At 37.5% G+C, this 15383-nt stretch overlaps 1 protein-coding gene across 1 annotated transcript in view; it reads right to left on the reverse strand.

Moving 5' to 3' along the window:
• Positions 1–647: 647 nt before the first annotated feature.
• Positions 648–15383, reverse strand: part of GOLGA4 (golgin A4) — a 65807-nt gene continuing 51071 nt past the window's right edge. Inside the window, exons 20-25 of the mRNA XM_059818448.1 lie at positions 14679–14699; positions 14432–14500; positions 13724–13799; positions 11299–11402; positions 5989–6075; positions 648–1393 (exon numbers count right to left, since the gene is read on the reverse strand). Of these exons, the coding sequence (XP_059674431.1) occupies positions 1373–1393; positions 5989–6075; positions 11299–11402; positions 13724–13799; positions 14432–14500; positions 14679–14699 (378 nt within the window). The 3' untranslated portion in view covers positions 648–1372. The remainder of the gene's footprint in view (positions 1394–5988; positions 6076–11298; positions 11403–13723; positions 13800–14431; positions 14501–14678; positions 14700–15383) is intronic.

Consider the following 15383-nt stretch of genomic DNA (forward strand, 5'->3'; position numbering starts at 1 on the left):
ATTGAGCATCCCCATAGCAGGATGCATGTACCAGGCCTGACAGCATCAGCAACTAACCATTGCTTCCTGACAGTATTCAGAAGTATCTTTCAAGCAGGCAGTATATTAAGAAGGCCTGCTTCTGTTCCGAGATGAGCTATTTAGAGGGCTGCTGCTCCTATAAACACTTGTTAAAAATTATATTCATGGAAGACTGATCACCTTGAACCGTCCTGGCAAACCTGCATACACAGTACAAATGACAGTTATTGATATGGTAAATACCAAAGTAGGTGGAGAACAAGTTAAATTTATCCGTATTCGCATATCGCTTCAGAGAATCACAACTTACATGCCAAAATGACCAGACAGGCATTATTTAAAAGAACTAAAATACATAACTTAAAAGTTTTACAAAGCGAACTTCCCTACTTGCTATGTTCTCATGGCAGCTTTTCGGCTCGCCATGTGACTGTTTCATAGGTTGCGATCCCCTGAAAATCTGAAGTTCTCCACTGACTTCTTATAGTTCAATGTACTTGAATAGTTCTTATGAGAGAGATTTCAGCCTGGGAATCTCTCAGCTAAGGATGTCTCGAACAGGAATAAGAACAAAACTGGTGGATCCTTTCAAAAGAAAAATCATACCAAAGAAAGTTCCAAAACTATACAGTAAATAAACTTTATTTCCTCTCAGCTCTTGTCAGATTAGTGCTGTCAACAGTCACAGATCAGCATATGATACAGTTATGTATTAACTATTTACAATTTACAGTAACATCCTTTTTCTCCAGAAAATATAAGTACAAAAGCTAGGAGTAAACAAATGAGGTACTGCAATTTGGATTTATTGTAGGCAAAAGCATATAGAAGTGACCTTTAGCAAACAATCAGAAGATGAAATAGGGAGAGAGTAGTCATCAAGAGTGCCTAGTTCATCAGGAAAATCACCTCAACCGCTACCCATCCAAAAACGTATTGCACAATTCATTCAAAAATAAAAAAATAAATAGAAGAAACAAACCATTTATTTCAACTCTTAAAAAACACCCAGTAAAGCCTGTATAGAGATACAGTAGTGGGCAATTCCTTCCTAGGATAAAGTCTTTTCTCTCCTTTAAAAAAATAACCTTTAACACAAAATAGAAGACAGTGTTCAATAGAAGAGAAAAAAAGACTCATCACCAGATAACCCCTGATTAGCGTTTCTTGTCAAGGCAGGCAGTTTTAACTATATTCATGGTCCAAAGGTGGTACTGAGTTTTGGTTCTTGCTGTTCCATTTGTGACCTTGAATAATAGCTTTTCTTTGTATCCCTTCTCAAGGGACAACACCAGAGATACGAACACATTTCTAAGCAGCAGTGTCATGAGACATTCTCATCGCAATTTCTTCAAGATGGTCGTAGCCATGACTGGAAGAATGAAAAATTAGAACAAATGTTACATTATTGAAAGCAACTTACAAGCACTTAATAGTAAATTAATAACGACATTGTTTATTGATAGGAATAGGAGATGGAAGAATTTCAGATAAGTCAAATTGCCAAATTATTAACTGATTTCAAGCAAGTAATTCCATTCCAGTATCTGCAAAACAGTAGAGGAACTGTGATAAAATGAAATAACCTGTACCAAAACAGTCAGGAGTCTCACTGGAAATAGATAGTCTACAGCATCATTGCATCTTAATCCAATGAAAAACAAAGTTGTCCTCTCTGCATAAAGCCTATCATCAAAAGTGAAATGATGCAGTAAAATTTGGGGGGTAGCAAAAGGCCTCCTCTACCAGGAAAATATTTATTGCTTTCACAATGAAGTCAGCATCATCTTAATTTCTGAGTTTTATACATTTGCGGCTATCCACTGACATAAGTCACAAAAATACTTGAGATAAAGTAAGAAACTACAACCCATTAATGAGGTCTGAACAGTTTCCATACATATTAGCTTAAGTTATGAAAGTATAATAGGCAATTGCTGACATTAAGATCAAAAATCAAGCCCTTCTGTGATATGCTTCAAATGTAGTTGAGAACGCCTGAACTTTTTACACCAGCATTACAGACAGCATGACGAGAATTTAAGTTTCAAACATGCTTTCCGCAATTGTGTTGTAAATAGCTTTGTCCTATCATTACAAACAATGCAATTATTTTCAAACAGAGGGCTAGAAAAAACAGTCACTGATTTTGTCAAGAAGTGATCAAGGCTACAAGGCAAACAGTCCAAACTCTATTGCGTTTTAAGTGCAATGAAGTGCATCCACTATTGTATTCGAAGGTTTAAAAGAACACAAAATAGAGTAGAAACCACGACTGTTTGCTAAGATGAATGGATTTTTTCCTTTGAAACAGATACTATTTTGTATTGAAGGCTGTATTTGCATGACTGCAAGAGAGGAAAACAGCCTGTCAACTGCATCGTGATAACTGGCAATGGAAACAGGTTAAATGGTTAATCCATTTTGCTGCGGCAGTGGTGCAGGCCAGCGACTCCATTTCAGCCCACCAATAGCGATTGCTTCGCATGCACTGAATCAATTCCCAGCAACTGTGCAAAGCTTTCCAGTTGCAAAGGAGGAAAAGGAAAGTTGGGCTGACTGTATCCTACAGAACTCATCTGAAGAGGTTAGTAAGTGTCATACACCACTAATGACTCAAATTGTAATCTTACCAGGCAGTGCAGAAAGTTTTACCAGTGTACTTCCATATCCCACTCCTCTCTCAACCGCTATTGCTTATGTGTTGCTTGTTTAGCTTGGTTCATCTTATTCAACCTGTGACTTTAGGCCTAAATCAGCTGTTGCTTTCCTGTAACACTACAATTAGTGTTGCAGATTCATAATGAAAATAGCTTAATAAAACCTAGAAAAAGGCACAATAAACTGAGAGCATAAAGCTCCCCAAATTGTTCTCCCTAATCTCTCTGCTCGAGCTTCTCTTGATACCAAGTCAAAGCTCTGATTCAGAAAGGTACTGATATTTAAATGCAAATCATATCCTAATTCCTCTACAGAGAATATTTTATCAATCCTTTTTAAAATAATCCATTCTCGTATTTATAAGATGTAATAATTCATTTCAAGCAGTACAGCATGTGTCTCACATAAATCTGACTTATTTGCCTATTCAAAAAAGGAGCTCAGAAAGTGAATAAAGACAAAACAAAGCCAAGTGCAATAGAATTTAATATTACATATTAATTGATTTAAAAATCTGATTTGTTTTTTTGCACAACTGAGATTTCTGTAGCTCAATCAACATTTCAAGCTATGCTTATAACTCAAAAAAACTGGTTTTGAATCAGTATTTACCATTTTAAAATTCGGCTTTGTAAAACGAAACATGATTAAGAGTAGAACAAAATTAATCGTACAAGTATAGAACAAAAAAATTGAAGTTTTTGAACAAACAAAAGCAGGCAATAAAAAAAAAGCAGAAGAATGATTAGTTCGCATACTACAGTTTCAACTTTAAATAAAACAAGTATGTATTAGGCTTCACTCACCCACATGCTAACTAAGCACAGACTGATGGGATATTCAGAAGATACCACTGCGAGGTGAGGCAAACTACAAAGCCAGGAAGAAAACAGCTTATTGGACTACTTTGTTAATAGTGTAGGTAAGAACTTTGTGGACATCTACTGCTTACAGATGAGATTGCTGCAGTTAGATCACAATAACTATGTAGTAAAAGCTAGATTAGTGAAGGAGATACACTGACCTAGCATTTGTTTATTGACCTAGGAATTTGTTAAAAGTTTTCAGAAACCTGTTAAACATATGCCCACTAAGAGGGTAAATAATTACTCACAGATACTGAATACTACACGCAATTATTCTTTTCCAGTAGCACAGTTAATTAACAATTTACACATTAAAATTTGTTATAGATGCTTTGGCCATTAACATACAGAAACAACCAAGCTTTATGTTAAAAATGCACATTTATGTTGTAGTTCAGAACTCTACTACTCATGAGATCTAAGTACTGGATATTTTCAAATATCAGCATCACTCCAATATTAAGTGTGGAGAAACACTACTGCCATGTTAGTAAATGTCAATAAGTAAAATAAAAAAAACCAAGCATATTTCTTGACAGAATAATTTATGAAGACCCCCTCCAACTTTTTAGTCCTAAACAGGATTACAAAACACTCGCCCCCCCAAATAATTTGTGCTTCAGTAAACAAATTTAGTAACTTCAAAAGTGAAGAAAAAAATTACTATGTCCTCCATAACATGCCCTAATATTTGAGTTTCCATTAGATGTCTCATTTAATCTCTGTGGATTTGGAAAGGAGAAAATTCATAGGCTAGATCTGAGCCAAGAAAGGACTGCTGCGTGAAACCCAAGAAGTTTCTGATCAAGACATGAAGCTCTTTGAATGACGATATCCTTAACAATCAAAGCTTTAATACCAAGGACCAAAATTTGTTGGATGAATTCAAGTTGAAGTTTTATTTAGTATCAGAAGTTGTGAATATCTGTTTTAGGAAGACCAGGTTTTAAGTATCAAAAAGCTGAAGGGACTGCAAAACAAGGTCCATCTCTCTAACCTCTCTTTTGGCCAACAGATAACTCAAAATGTTTCCTAAATATTACTCTAGCTTGCCAAAACAAAAAAAAAAAAAAAAAAAGGGCCAGTTTTCTACTTGAAGGTCAGAGAAAGAGAGCATTAAGAGAAAATCATGTCTGACATGCACGATACTTATTGGAGCTGCAGTATTATCAGCATTTATATCATTCTAAAAATATTTTAAATATTTAAGATTGCAAGACACTCTCAAACCTACTAAGTGTACAGGAAAATGTTGAAGTATGTAACACTTTCAGATTTGATACTTCAAGCACATGAAAAGGTAGAAATTTTTTTTAATTTGTTTCAATGGATCAATAGGACTTCAACAGAAATGTAAAAATGTATAAATTTTTATTTTATTCTGTTTCTGCAAGTGCTAAATAAATATAAATGCAAGGCCAGTGAGAGAAACAGAATGCAATTCTTCCTCTCGCTTTAATTCCTAAATATTTTACTAAGCTGACCCACAAAGAGAGGGATCACAGTATTGACTCCAGACACAATGTAGAGAAAACTATTACTGAAGTTTTTATCGTAATAAAAAATAGCTCCAATACATAGAATAGTAACAGTAATACCAAAGAAATGTTTATGCTCATATATTATTCTTTTTTGGGTCTGCTTCTCAAACACAAATTCACCTTTCTGGTAAACAGATTAGCTGGTAAATTCCAAGCAACTGTCACATAGTAAGACGTGTATTGAAACTGGGGAAAAACAACCAAACAAAACCAAAGTGAAGTATTTAAGACTCTTATTTTTGACCTGTCCTGACCCAGAGTGAACGTGACATTTTGATGGTTTTTCAGCACAAAAGGAAAGCAGGCTCTTAAAACAAAAACCCCCAAAAAACAAACAAACCCCAGATCTTGTTAGTATACTCACTTAAGATAAAAATACACATATCCCACTTCAAAGACACATACCCAGGTGACTGAGCTAATCAGTTTTCTATTCTACAAGCAAAATGGCTTTTGTTTTTGCCAGAAATTTTATCCCAGGGCTGAAAAATCTCTCGACATTTTTCACGAAAACTGGTTATGACTCCACAGAAACTTCTCAATTTAAGAAACATGAATTTTCTGTCAGATTACTTTTTTGATTAGAAAATTCATCTGCAGAATAGTAGTGATGACTCAACTTGCCTTGCTCTGTTGTACCCATAGCTATCAGAAATACGGCTTAACCGATGATGAGAAATACTACTTAAGAAAATATGCTTGCTTTTTTTCTCCCACTTTTGCTATAAACTCAAACCTACAGCTGGAATTTGAAATTCCACTGAAGAAGAGGGAAGGAGGGAGAAAAGGAGTTTTCTTGAAAGCAGACACAGGGGAAAAAGGAGACTTAAAAGAAAGTTTCTAATTCCTTATTCTTGCAACCTAATCTCTTGCATAAACTTGGTTTACTTATAACTTACCAATGGTCGAGCATCTTCTCGTTCTAGTATCTTCTGAGTCTGATCTTCTGGGAACTTCAGCACTGTTGTTATAACCTTGGCCATTGTCTAAAAAGAAATAGGTCATCTCTAAGTAATTTCACATGCACTAAAATGCTTTGTAATATTTTAAAATGCATTTCATTTAAGAATACTGGACCCTATTTTTAGAAATATCAATGGAAAGCATAGTGAAATGAGTAAGATATAATTCCTTGTTTCACATCATATACGCATGACATGTTACGTGAACTATATGAAAACCAAGAAGAATCTTTATTTCACATAGTCACAAACTGCAGCTCCTGTAATACGATGTAAGCTCTATGGTATCTATGCTCAAATACTTGAAGCCCATTATTAAGACAGCGTACTGTTACAAATACTGCTCCTACCACATTTTATCTTCACAGAATTACAGGATCACTAAGGTTGGAAAAGACCTTTAAGATCATCAAGTCCAACCATCAACCCAACACCACCATGCCCACGAAACCATGTCCTGAAGTGCCATGTCTACACGTTTTTTAAACACCTCCAGTGATGGAGACCTTAACACGGCCTTGCTGAAAAGCACATTTCAGGCGCATGGCACCTGAAAGAGTCCTTGGGGATTCAACTGTATTCACATCTCCCAAATATTTTGTAAAGAAATGAAACATTGAGAAAGCAGATCCAAATGTCAGATACGGAACTCCAGCTGTGTAAATATTTTTAGCGGGTATACAGTAACCCCATATTTAAATAGGAAATCATTTAGACATCCTCAGACAGAAGATGTAAGAATATCAAAGCTTTGTGCAAAACAGGCAATGATTATTTCTATTTTAGAAACAGACGAGTGGGAATAAAAAACTCCAAAGGCACAAAACAAGGTCCAGGTGACTTTTACAAGAAAGGTTAAAGTAAGAGCTGCAGTGCAGCTCAAACAGAAGGTGATTGCTACAAAAGCAATAACTGCTGCTCTTAAAGAATGTGGATGAGATAAGATTGCTGCTCTGAATGTCTACTGTTTATTACCAGTCTCACGTGTGGAATGAAGAGGGAGGCTGTAGCAACAAAGCAGTTGCAGGACAAAAAAGACTGCAGCTGACAGTGAGAAATAAAGCCCTAATTTGCAACAATTGTTTCAGTATATAACTTAACTCGGTATAAAAATGAAAAGACAGAAAACCAAACCAAGTCCTGTTGAATCCTTTCAGCTCAAAAAGCTTAATTTTAACAAATTAATAGTTCCCATAGTTAAAAAGTGCCTCTACTACAGTTCCCAGATACACTGAGGAATGTGCTCAGTGCCACAAACTAACATAACACTTCCCTAATTTCTTTTGCCAAAATCCTCATGACAATTATTTAGGACTAAAAGATTAGAAAGCATTGAGCTTACAACCTATTCAAGCTCTTTGTAACAGAGCTATTGAGAAAGCCCTCTCCTAGCAATTTTCTACAGGACACACTAGCATGCAAATATTAAAGAAAAATCTACAAACACTGCAAATACTCCATGAAAGCATAGATACTTATGTGCCAACTTAAATAGGGACTATCTAAAACCTTCTTTCCTGACAACATCCATTTTGTAGTTTATCACTAGCAATGACTTGAAATCACCTCCAAGTTTTTGAGGCCAGTAGGGAGATTCTGAAGCAGAATTATTCATCGCTAATCACAGTTGCATAGTTACAAAACGAAGTTCCAAGGATTGCAGAACATAGCACAGTATGTTTAATATAGGTTTGCCTTATCGCTTTAACAGTCTATTCTACTATAAAAACCCCCTATTTAAGAGTATGAGTACACACACATATGTTCCTGTGTGTGCATCTCTGTATCTACCTATAGAAAGGCCCTGAGCTACAAGAGATGATAGTTTGCATTCCCATTTCTTTCTATGAGGCTGACATATTCACGTCATCTCTGAAAATAATACTTTTATGGTAATACCTATCAGTGCCCTCTCTACTTCAAGAGCTGCTGGTCAAAGGCAGAACCTTCAAAATCAAAGTTTTACAGAAATACCCCTTGTTTTTCTGCAATGCAGAAGAGCATGCTGAGGTGCCAGAAAAATAGCTGCATAAATTTACTATCTCCAAGACACAGGTATTCCATTACATTCTTCCATGCACCTAGTCAATATCAACACAAACATTTATTACAGACATACAACCCTTGGACTGATTTTCTGGCCTTAGAACAGAGTCTGAACAGCACAATGAAGTTACAAGTAGAGCATCTAGGATTTCTGCAAGACTTAATATTTAGCGTGCAGTACAGCTGGACAGTGCAACTGTTCATGTGTCTGTAGAAAACGTTATTTTATTTGGCCTAGTGGTTTATGCCACGTATTTCTAGATTCAGATATTCTGAACAAGGTGCATGCTTCGAAAAAGCTGGCAATCTCATTTTGTATACTCTGCCAAGGCCGAGGCAAAAAATAAAGTTGGACTGGAGGGCAAGACAGTAAAATCCCCCAGTGAAGACGTGCAGTTTACAAAGAATGTGATAGGTTACAGGTTACACATTATGACCATAATTCCTGACTTTTAGATATTGAGTCACTATCAAACTTCAACATTTCTCTTATATCTCCAGCACTCTAACACAACCGATGCATTCATTAATGCCTCTACTTCATATGATTCCAGGATCATTTACCAGGCTGCATAAATGGCAATCCATCCTAGACAGTTTGCACAGATTCTCTTGAACTCCTTTCAATAAAGAGGAAATAATGTTTATACAGATCACCAATTCCACTGCTGAACCACCTTTGAGACATGGCATACATATTTGCACTATAAAAGGAGACCCTGCACGGAGCAAGGCCACCAGAATGATCTTACAAGAGAAAATTAGAAAAAATTGCCTCATCTGGTCCAGGAAAACAAAAGCTGAGAGGAAGGTACGTCTGTACCAAGGAGGTAAATCTCAATACAGAACTTTTAACTCCGGGACTGTGTTGGGGGAAAAAAAGCTTTACTAACACACTTAGACTGTGTATTAAAAGATTTTATCAATCACATTGTCATTGCTTATGGTTTTACAGTCAGTGTAGCGGGATGAAACGAGTTTTCAAGACATAGTTCAGTAAGTTTAAGATTATATGATACAATCCCTGTGAGAGCAGACACTAAGCTCAGTGTCTTCCAGCAACACATCTAATGGTTGAAAGAAAACCAGCAGATGAAATCAGCTTGAAAGTACTTTTTGAAGCAAAAGTAGAGACCAAAGTATCTTCATATTTAAATTAGTAAAAATGCTAGCCTTCGTTCCATTTTAATTTTCCATTAGTAAATGCCAGTTCAGCTACAATCTTGACCGGCTAATAATAGAGGACTAGACAATACCAGAAATTCCTCTCCTCTTGCAATACATCAGAACATTTACCCTGAATTAAAAATTGCTAAGAGGTAATGAAATTAATATGAACACACAATAGAGAGGAACACAATCACATTCAATTTTAAGAACTCTGTCATTCTCCTTTACCTATCTACATCTAACTTCCCAAAGCTAAAATTTGTAGTGCTTTGAAAATTATTTCTCCTGGTTGTTTAAATATGCTTCTCCTTTCAATCATACCAACTTTCAAACAATGCCTTCTCAAGTTATTGTAGGAACCAGATGTCTATTTTTTCTGATTTATTCTTTCTCCTCCCAATATTCATCTTTTTTTTAGGAGCCAGTGTGCAGGCAATGCTGTAATGGCGTCTTCTGGTTAAATACAACGTAATCTCCAGGGCAAACAAATACATGTGTATGTCTACAAACGCATACATACATATAAATGCATATTAGATAAATTTATTATATATATTTATTCATATAGCTTTTAATCAAAACAATTGAAGGACAGACAGAAGAGAGACCTAAAGACAGTTTACTTTATCCTTGATTGTTGTTTGTTGCTGTTACTGAAGAAATCAGCTGCAAATTTTAGTACATCACTGTACAACACTGAGGGAAAAAATCCCTCACAACTTTATAATCCAAAGTTTTGAGACATGTAATGTTTTGAAGATCAGTAAGAAATAGCCTGAATGAGTAAAAAAGAGACTTCAAATGAGGTTTTCTTGAATGTAAATTTGCTACATGCATCAGCTATCTGCAATAGTGATCTGCAGCTGTCTCAAGACTTGTTTGAAGCTGAAATGCTGCTGACATGTTTTTCAGCATTTTCGCTTGTCTAAGTTCCTCACAATTACGCATCATAAAATCCAGTAATATACATATTTTTCTTCAATGATTTCAGTTGTTTGTTATTAAAGTAGGACAGCCGTCCAATGAGGCACAGGCTTGTGAACAGAGGGTAACTAGTGATTCTGTGTTTTTTGGATCAGGGAATTGTATTTTTAATAAAAAAGGAATTAATATCAAAGTGAAAAATGGGATAAGAAGAGAGAGAAAGAAGAATCCCATAAGGACAAGATGTCCTGTACAGACCAAGTTTTATTCTGTACAGAGCACAATAAGAACAAAGCTAATTAACGTAGAAACCTACATAAAACCTCTTTGCTTAATAGTAGTCCAAGTTGAAAGCAGGGCAACAAAGAATGGAAGAGCTCCAGGGAGGAGAAAAAAACAAATAGAAAAAAATTCATCCACATAGTATTTATCATCCAAGAAAAATGTTTGTGTTATGACATACTTCTTTTGAACCTGGTCAATCTCTAACCACCAGTATTGTTACAAGCTAGTAAAATTCCAACTTAGGAATGATTTCACAAGCTTGCAGCATACATCAAGAAGCCTATTGTGTAGGTTTTCACTACTTTTAAGAGTAAATTAATACTATCTAGAGAAGGTATACAGATTTGGGAGCCCTATAAAACATCTTTAAGCAACAATTAAAGATATATTTAACCATCTTCAGAGGTACTAACAAACTATTATTTAATCCAACTGTTACCATGTTTGTGTCAAGATGACATCAAAAGAGCACTTTTGCTAATATTGTGCATACCAGCTCTCACAGTACATTAAGCTTGACTGACCACAGGACTTTTGCTAGTAAAACCATACCTACCTATAAAGTTTTTGTCTTCATAGGCACATTGGCAAGAGATGTGACAACCCCCCTTCCCCTGCCAGTCATCTTGGCATGCTGACAAAAGTTTTTAAGGTATGGATCATGCCTCTCTGGGAAAAAAAAACGTGAAAGCCTATCGAATCCTGTGTCAGTAATAAACAGCATGTAACCAAACACAAATACATGGTACTTCAAATCTATACAGCAAGGACGTTAAACTATTCTAACTTGAATCACATATCACCATATACAACTTCCCATACCTTTGTCTCACGACCCATCATATATTCAAAGAGCACTTTCCTCAAGTATTCAAACTCAGTAGGCTCTCCAAAGAGGGAAACGTCAGTATGGTGAAGGTTTCCATCTGTGTAAACAAAAATAAGAGAATATTTATACTGAGAGTCACTTATGTGAATCTAAGTTTCACCAATGGCATGAAATTGAACAAGAACAAATGCCAGATTCTGCACCTGGGACAGAGTAACAGCAGACGCAGAAAGGGCTCTGGGGGTGCTGTTGGGAGGAGGCTCAAGAGGAGTCAGCAGTGTGCCCTGGCAGCCGAGAGGGCAAACCACATCCTGGGTGCATCAAACACAGCATGACCAGCCTGTCAAAAGAGGTCATTATCCCACTGTATTTAGCGTTGGTGCAGCCTCACCTTGAGTATTTTGTGCAGTTCTGGGCCCCACCATTTTAAAAAGATGTTAAGGTACTTGAATGTGTCCCGAGGAGGGCACCAAAGCTGGAGAAGGGGCTGGCAGGCCTGTCCTCTGAGGAGTGGCTGAGGACTCGGGGTTTGTGTAGTTTGGAGAGAAGGAGGCTGAGGGGCGACCTCACTGCTCTCTGCAGCTTCCTGAGGAGGGGACGTGGAGAGGGAGGTGCTGAGCTCTTCTCCCTGGGACCCAGTGCCAGGACGCATGGGAATGGCTCAAAGCTGTGTCCCTCAGGGAAGGTTCGGCCTTGACATGGGGAAACATTTCTTTACCGAGAGGGTGGTCAAACCCTGGAACAGGCTTCCTGGGGAGGTGGTCGATGCCCCATGCATGTCAGTGTTTAAGAGGCATTTGGACGATGCCCTTAATACCATGCTTGAACTTTTGGTCAGCTCTGAAGTGGTCAGGCAGTGGGACTAGGTGATCGTTGTAGGTCCCTTCCAGCTGAACTGTGCTATGCTACTTCCTACCTCCTCCTTTCCCTAGCAGTACATGCTGAGGAAATCTCTGACAACATTTCTTCCCAGCCCCACACCAGCAGAAAGCATTGCATACCCATAAACCATGTCCCAGCCCAGGCATCGGCTCTGTCACACTGTGGGAAGGAGGCATGTACCTTCTGATGGGGGTGAGAGCAGTGGATCAAAATAATTTGACCATCTGAATAAATTTGCAAAAACCAGGTGTGAAGTGCGGTTTTTGAAAGTCTTCTGTGTCCATCCAGTTGAGTTGGGTTTCCACAGGATGGCAACACCCCACATCTCTGACACAAGCGAGGCTCAAAGATCAAGTCCTCGGGCTGAAGCAGGACGTGCTCCTCAGCTAAATGGTTGCAAACCTTTTTGAGGTCAGCAATACCTGCTCATTTCCCTGCAGATTCTTTTTTCCTCCTTGTACTCATTTTTAGAAATGCCTGAGCTGTTTCCTATGGAAAAACATGCTAAACCACAAGAGCCTGAGAACAACAGTACTCCCCCAGAGCAAAGGCCCACCTGGCCCAATAATTTTGTCTGCAAAGTGGCCAAACGTCAGTGTCTAAAGGAGAGCACGTGAGCAGTGCAAGTCTGCTTCTGCCAGGGTGCTGGGGGGGCTGATAGGCCCCAATGGCGGGACCGGCCTCCCCTGGGACCCCCACGCCCACCCTCTGCTGCCAAGGGCCCGGGGACGTGTCTCGGCTCAGCCTTCAGTCCCTGCCGGAGCCGTGTTGTCGCTGTGCCCGTCTCTGCCCCCGTCCCCTGGGTGGGCCTGGGCCCTGCACTGCCCAGAGCTGCTCTCCTGGGGGGAGCCCTCAGGCCCAGGGCACGGCGTGTCAGGCAGAGCTCGAGGCACCACAGAGCACGGCTCTACGGGTCTGTTCTCACCGGGGCTCAAATAACCGTGAGGCTGTTACTTGCCTGCAATGCCAGGGGGTTTTCAGCGCCAAAAACGCTTTCAAGGACACATATCACAAAGGCCACAAGTGGAAACAGGATTTTATTTTATTTATTACTGTGTCAGAGCAGGAGATGTTGCAAAGAAACTCTAATCACAGTAAGAATAAATGCCCAGACATGTAACACAAGAAAGATCTGTAAAATCTAATATTTGTATTGATTTTTGTTAGGAATTTTGAAGAGTCACAAAACGTATATTTAACTAGCCAAGACAAATGGATAATTCCTCCCCCATCCACTTTTCAAGTGCCACTGCCTATACCACTCCACCTCGGGATACAGAAAGCTTAAGAACTCTGATATAGAGCTCTTTTAACTGTATGACATAAAAAAAAACACCTCAAAAAATGCTGTGCGATTTGCTCATCTGAAATCACACACCAGCTCTATTATGACAGACAAGACAAAATAAGGATCAGATGTCATTAAAACATTATAAGAGTGTTTTAAGGAGACTGACATTTTAATAAATTGTCTAAACCAAAGCCTATCCTTCAAACAAATGAAAAACTTATTTGTGATGAAAACTGTGTACTTACCTCTGTATGGTGTTCCAACTGATGTGACGTACATATTCTTCTCATAATTTTTCAGCTGGTCTTCCAGTACATGAATCTACATAGAGAACAGTCAAAATGATATATGGTGTTCACAAGCAGCTAAAATGAGCATAATTGGAACAGTTTTCAGCTAAACATCGTCTCCTTCTAGGAAAGCACAATACATTTGCTTTTCAAGGAATGAAAACATTAAAAAATTGTGTTATTAAAAACTGTCCCTAAACTAAGGAAATGTGTGTACATGTGTATATACACGTAAGAATATCTATAGCAAATGTTATGCATATATATGTATTTATATACATATATACATGTGTATTTTACATACATAAGCATACATAAAAAGAAAACTACAAAAATTGTACTTAACATCAAAAAATGTTCCGTTTAGAAAAAGAAAAGATTCATAATTTCATGAAGTGCATTGTTCTGTTTTTCACTGTGCAAATGTTTTGCTAACCTGTATCACAAGCATGTGGTATTTTCATTCTCAGAGGATAGAGGAGTACTTTGAAAAGTGCACAGATCTTCTGAGAGCAACTATAAGTCAAAACTATTTTACATGTTTTCCATAGTACCTGTGTGGAGATGTGCTACATCATCACTTGAAAAGAACAAACCTTTTAATACTGCAAACACAAAGTATCAAACAAGAATACTTCTTATTTGTTCAAACAGCACCCTTACCTGCTCTTTGAACTCCTGCTCTTTCAGTTTTGAATCATTGACTAGTGTTGTCTTCTGTGCAAGCTGCGTCTGAAAGAATAGCCACATATGGAGAACATCAGGAAACTGAAGATATATCATAGGTACCTTTTCAATAAACCTCTTTCTCCTTCCAACGTACACAAACTTATAAACAGTATGTCTGCTTTCAAACTTCTGTGAAACAGAATTATCTAGAGAACAAAAATCAGTAAAATTTAAGACTTACCTGAAGTTCTGTTATTGTGACCTAGAACAACAAAAAAAATTTAGATTAAAATGTATGAAAAATACTGAGTAAATCAAGCTTAGTATAAAAATACTGAGTATATAAAATACAAGTATATCAAGTATATATTTGTCAGACACTGGAACGGGCTGCTCAGGGAGGTGGTTGAGTCACCATCCCTGGAGGTATTTAAAAAACGTGTGGATGAGGTGCTTAGGGACATGGTTTAGTGGTGGGCTTGGCAGGCTGAGGTTTATGGTTGGACTTGATGATCTTAAAGGTCTTCTCCAACCTAAATGATTCTACGATTCTATTCTATGATTCTAAGCCCCGGACACGGGTAAAAAAAGAAAGAAGTATCAATCACACAGTTCCGATACAGTGTTTTAACTGAGGATGATAAAAAAATGAAATTACAAAATTACACATATACTTATAAAAATAAGTAGTCCCATAAATAGAGTTTAACTTATTTGTATTGACAGTACATAAAGCTTGTATTTCAATTTCTCATTTGATTCTGTAAGACAATTATCATAAATATAACTTCAAGAGTCTAGTATTTCTAAATCTTTACAAAATGCATATTGGAGATGAGTGGTAACTGCATGAGCATGAAGCATATGCCAGAAAACCCTGACTACCAATACTATTCACAATATTGTATCTTTTTCCTTAATTCTCCAAGTTGCATTTGGAAGTGTG

This window comes from Gavia stellata, chromosome 6, assembly GCF_030936135.1.
Source record: "Gavia stellata isolate bGavSte3 chromosome 6, bGavSte3.hap2, whole genome shotgun sequence".
In the NCBI taxonomy this organism is placed as follows: Eukaryota; Metazoa; Chordata; class Aves; order Gaviiformes; family Gaviidae; genus Gavia; species Gavia stellata.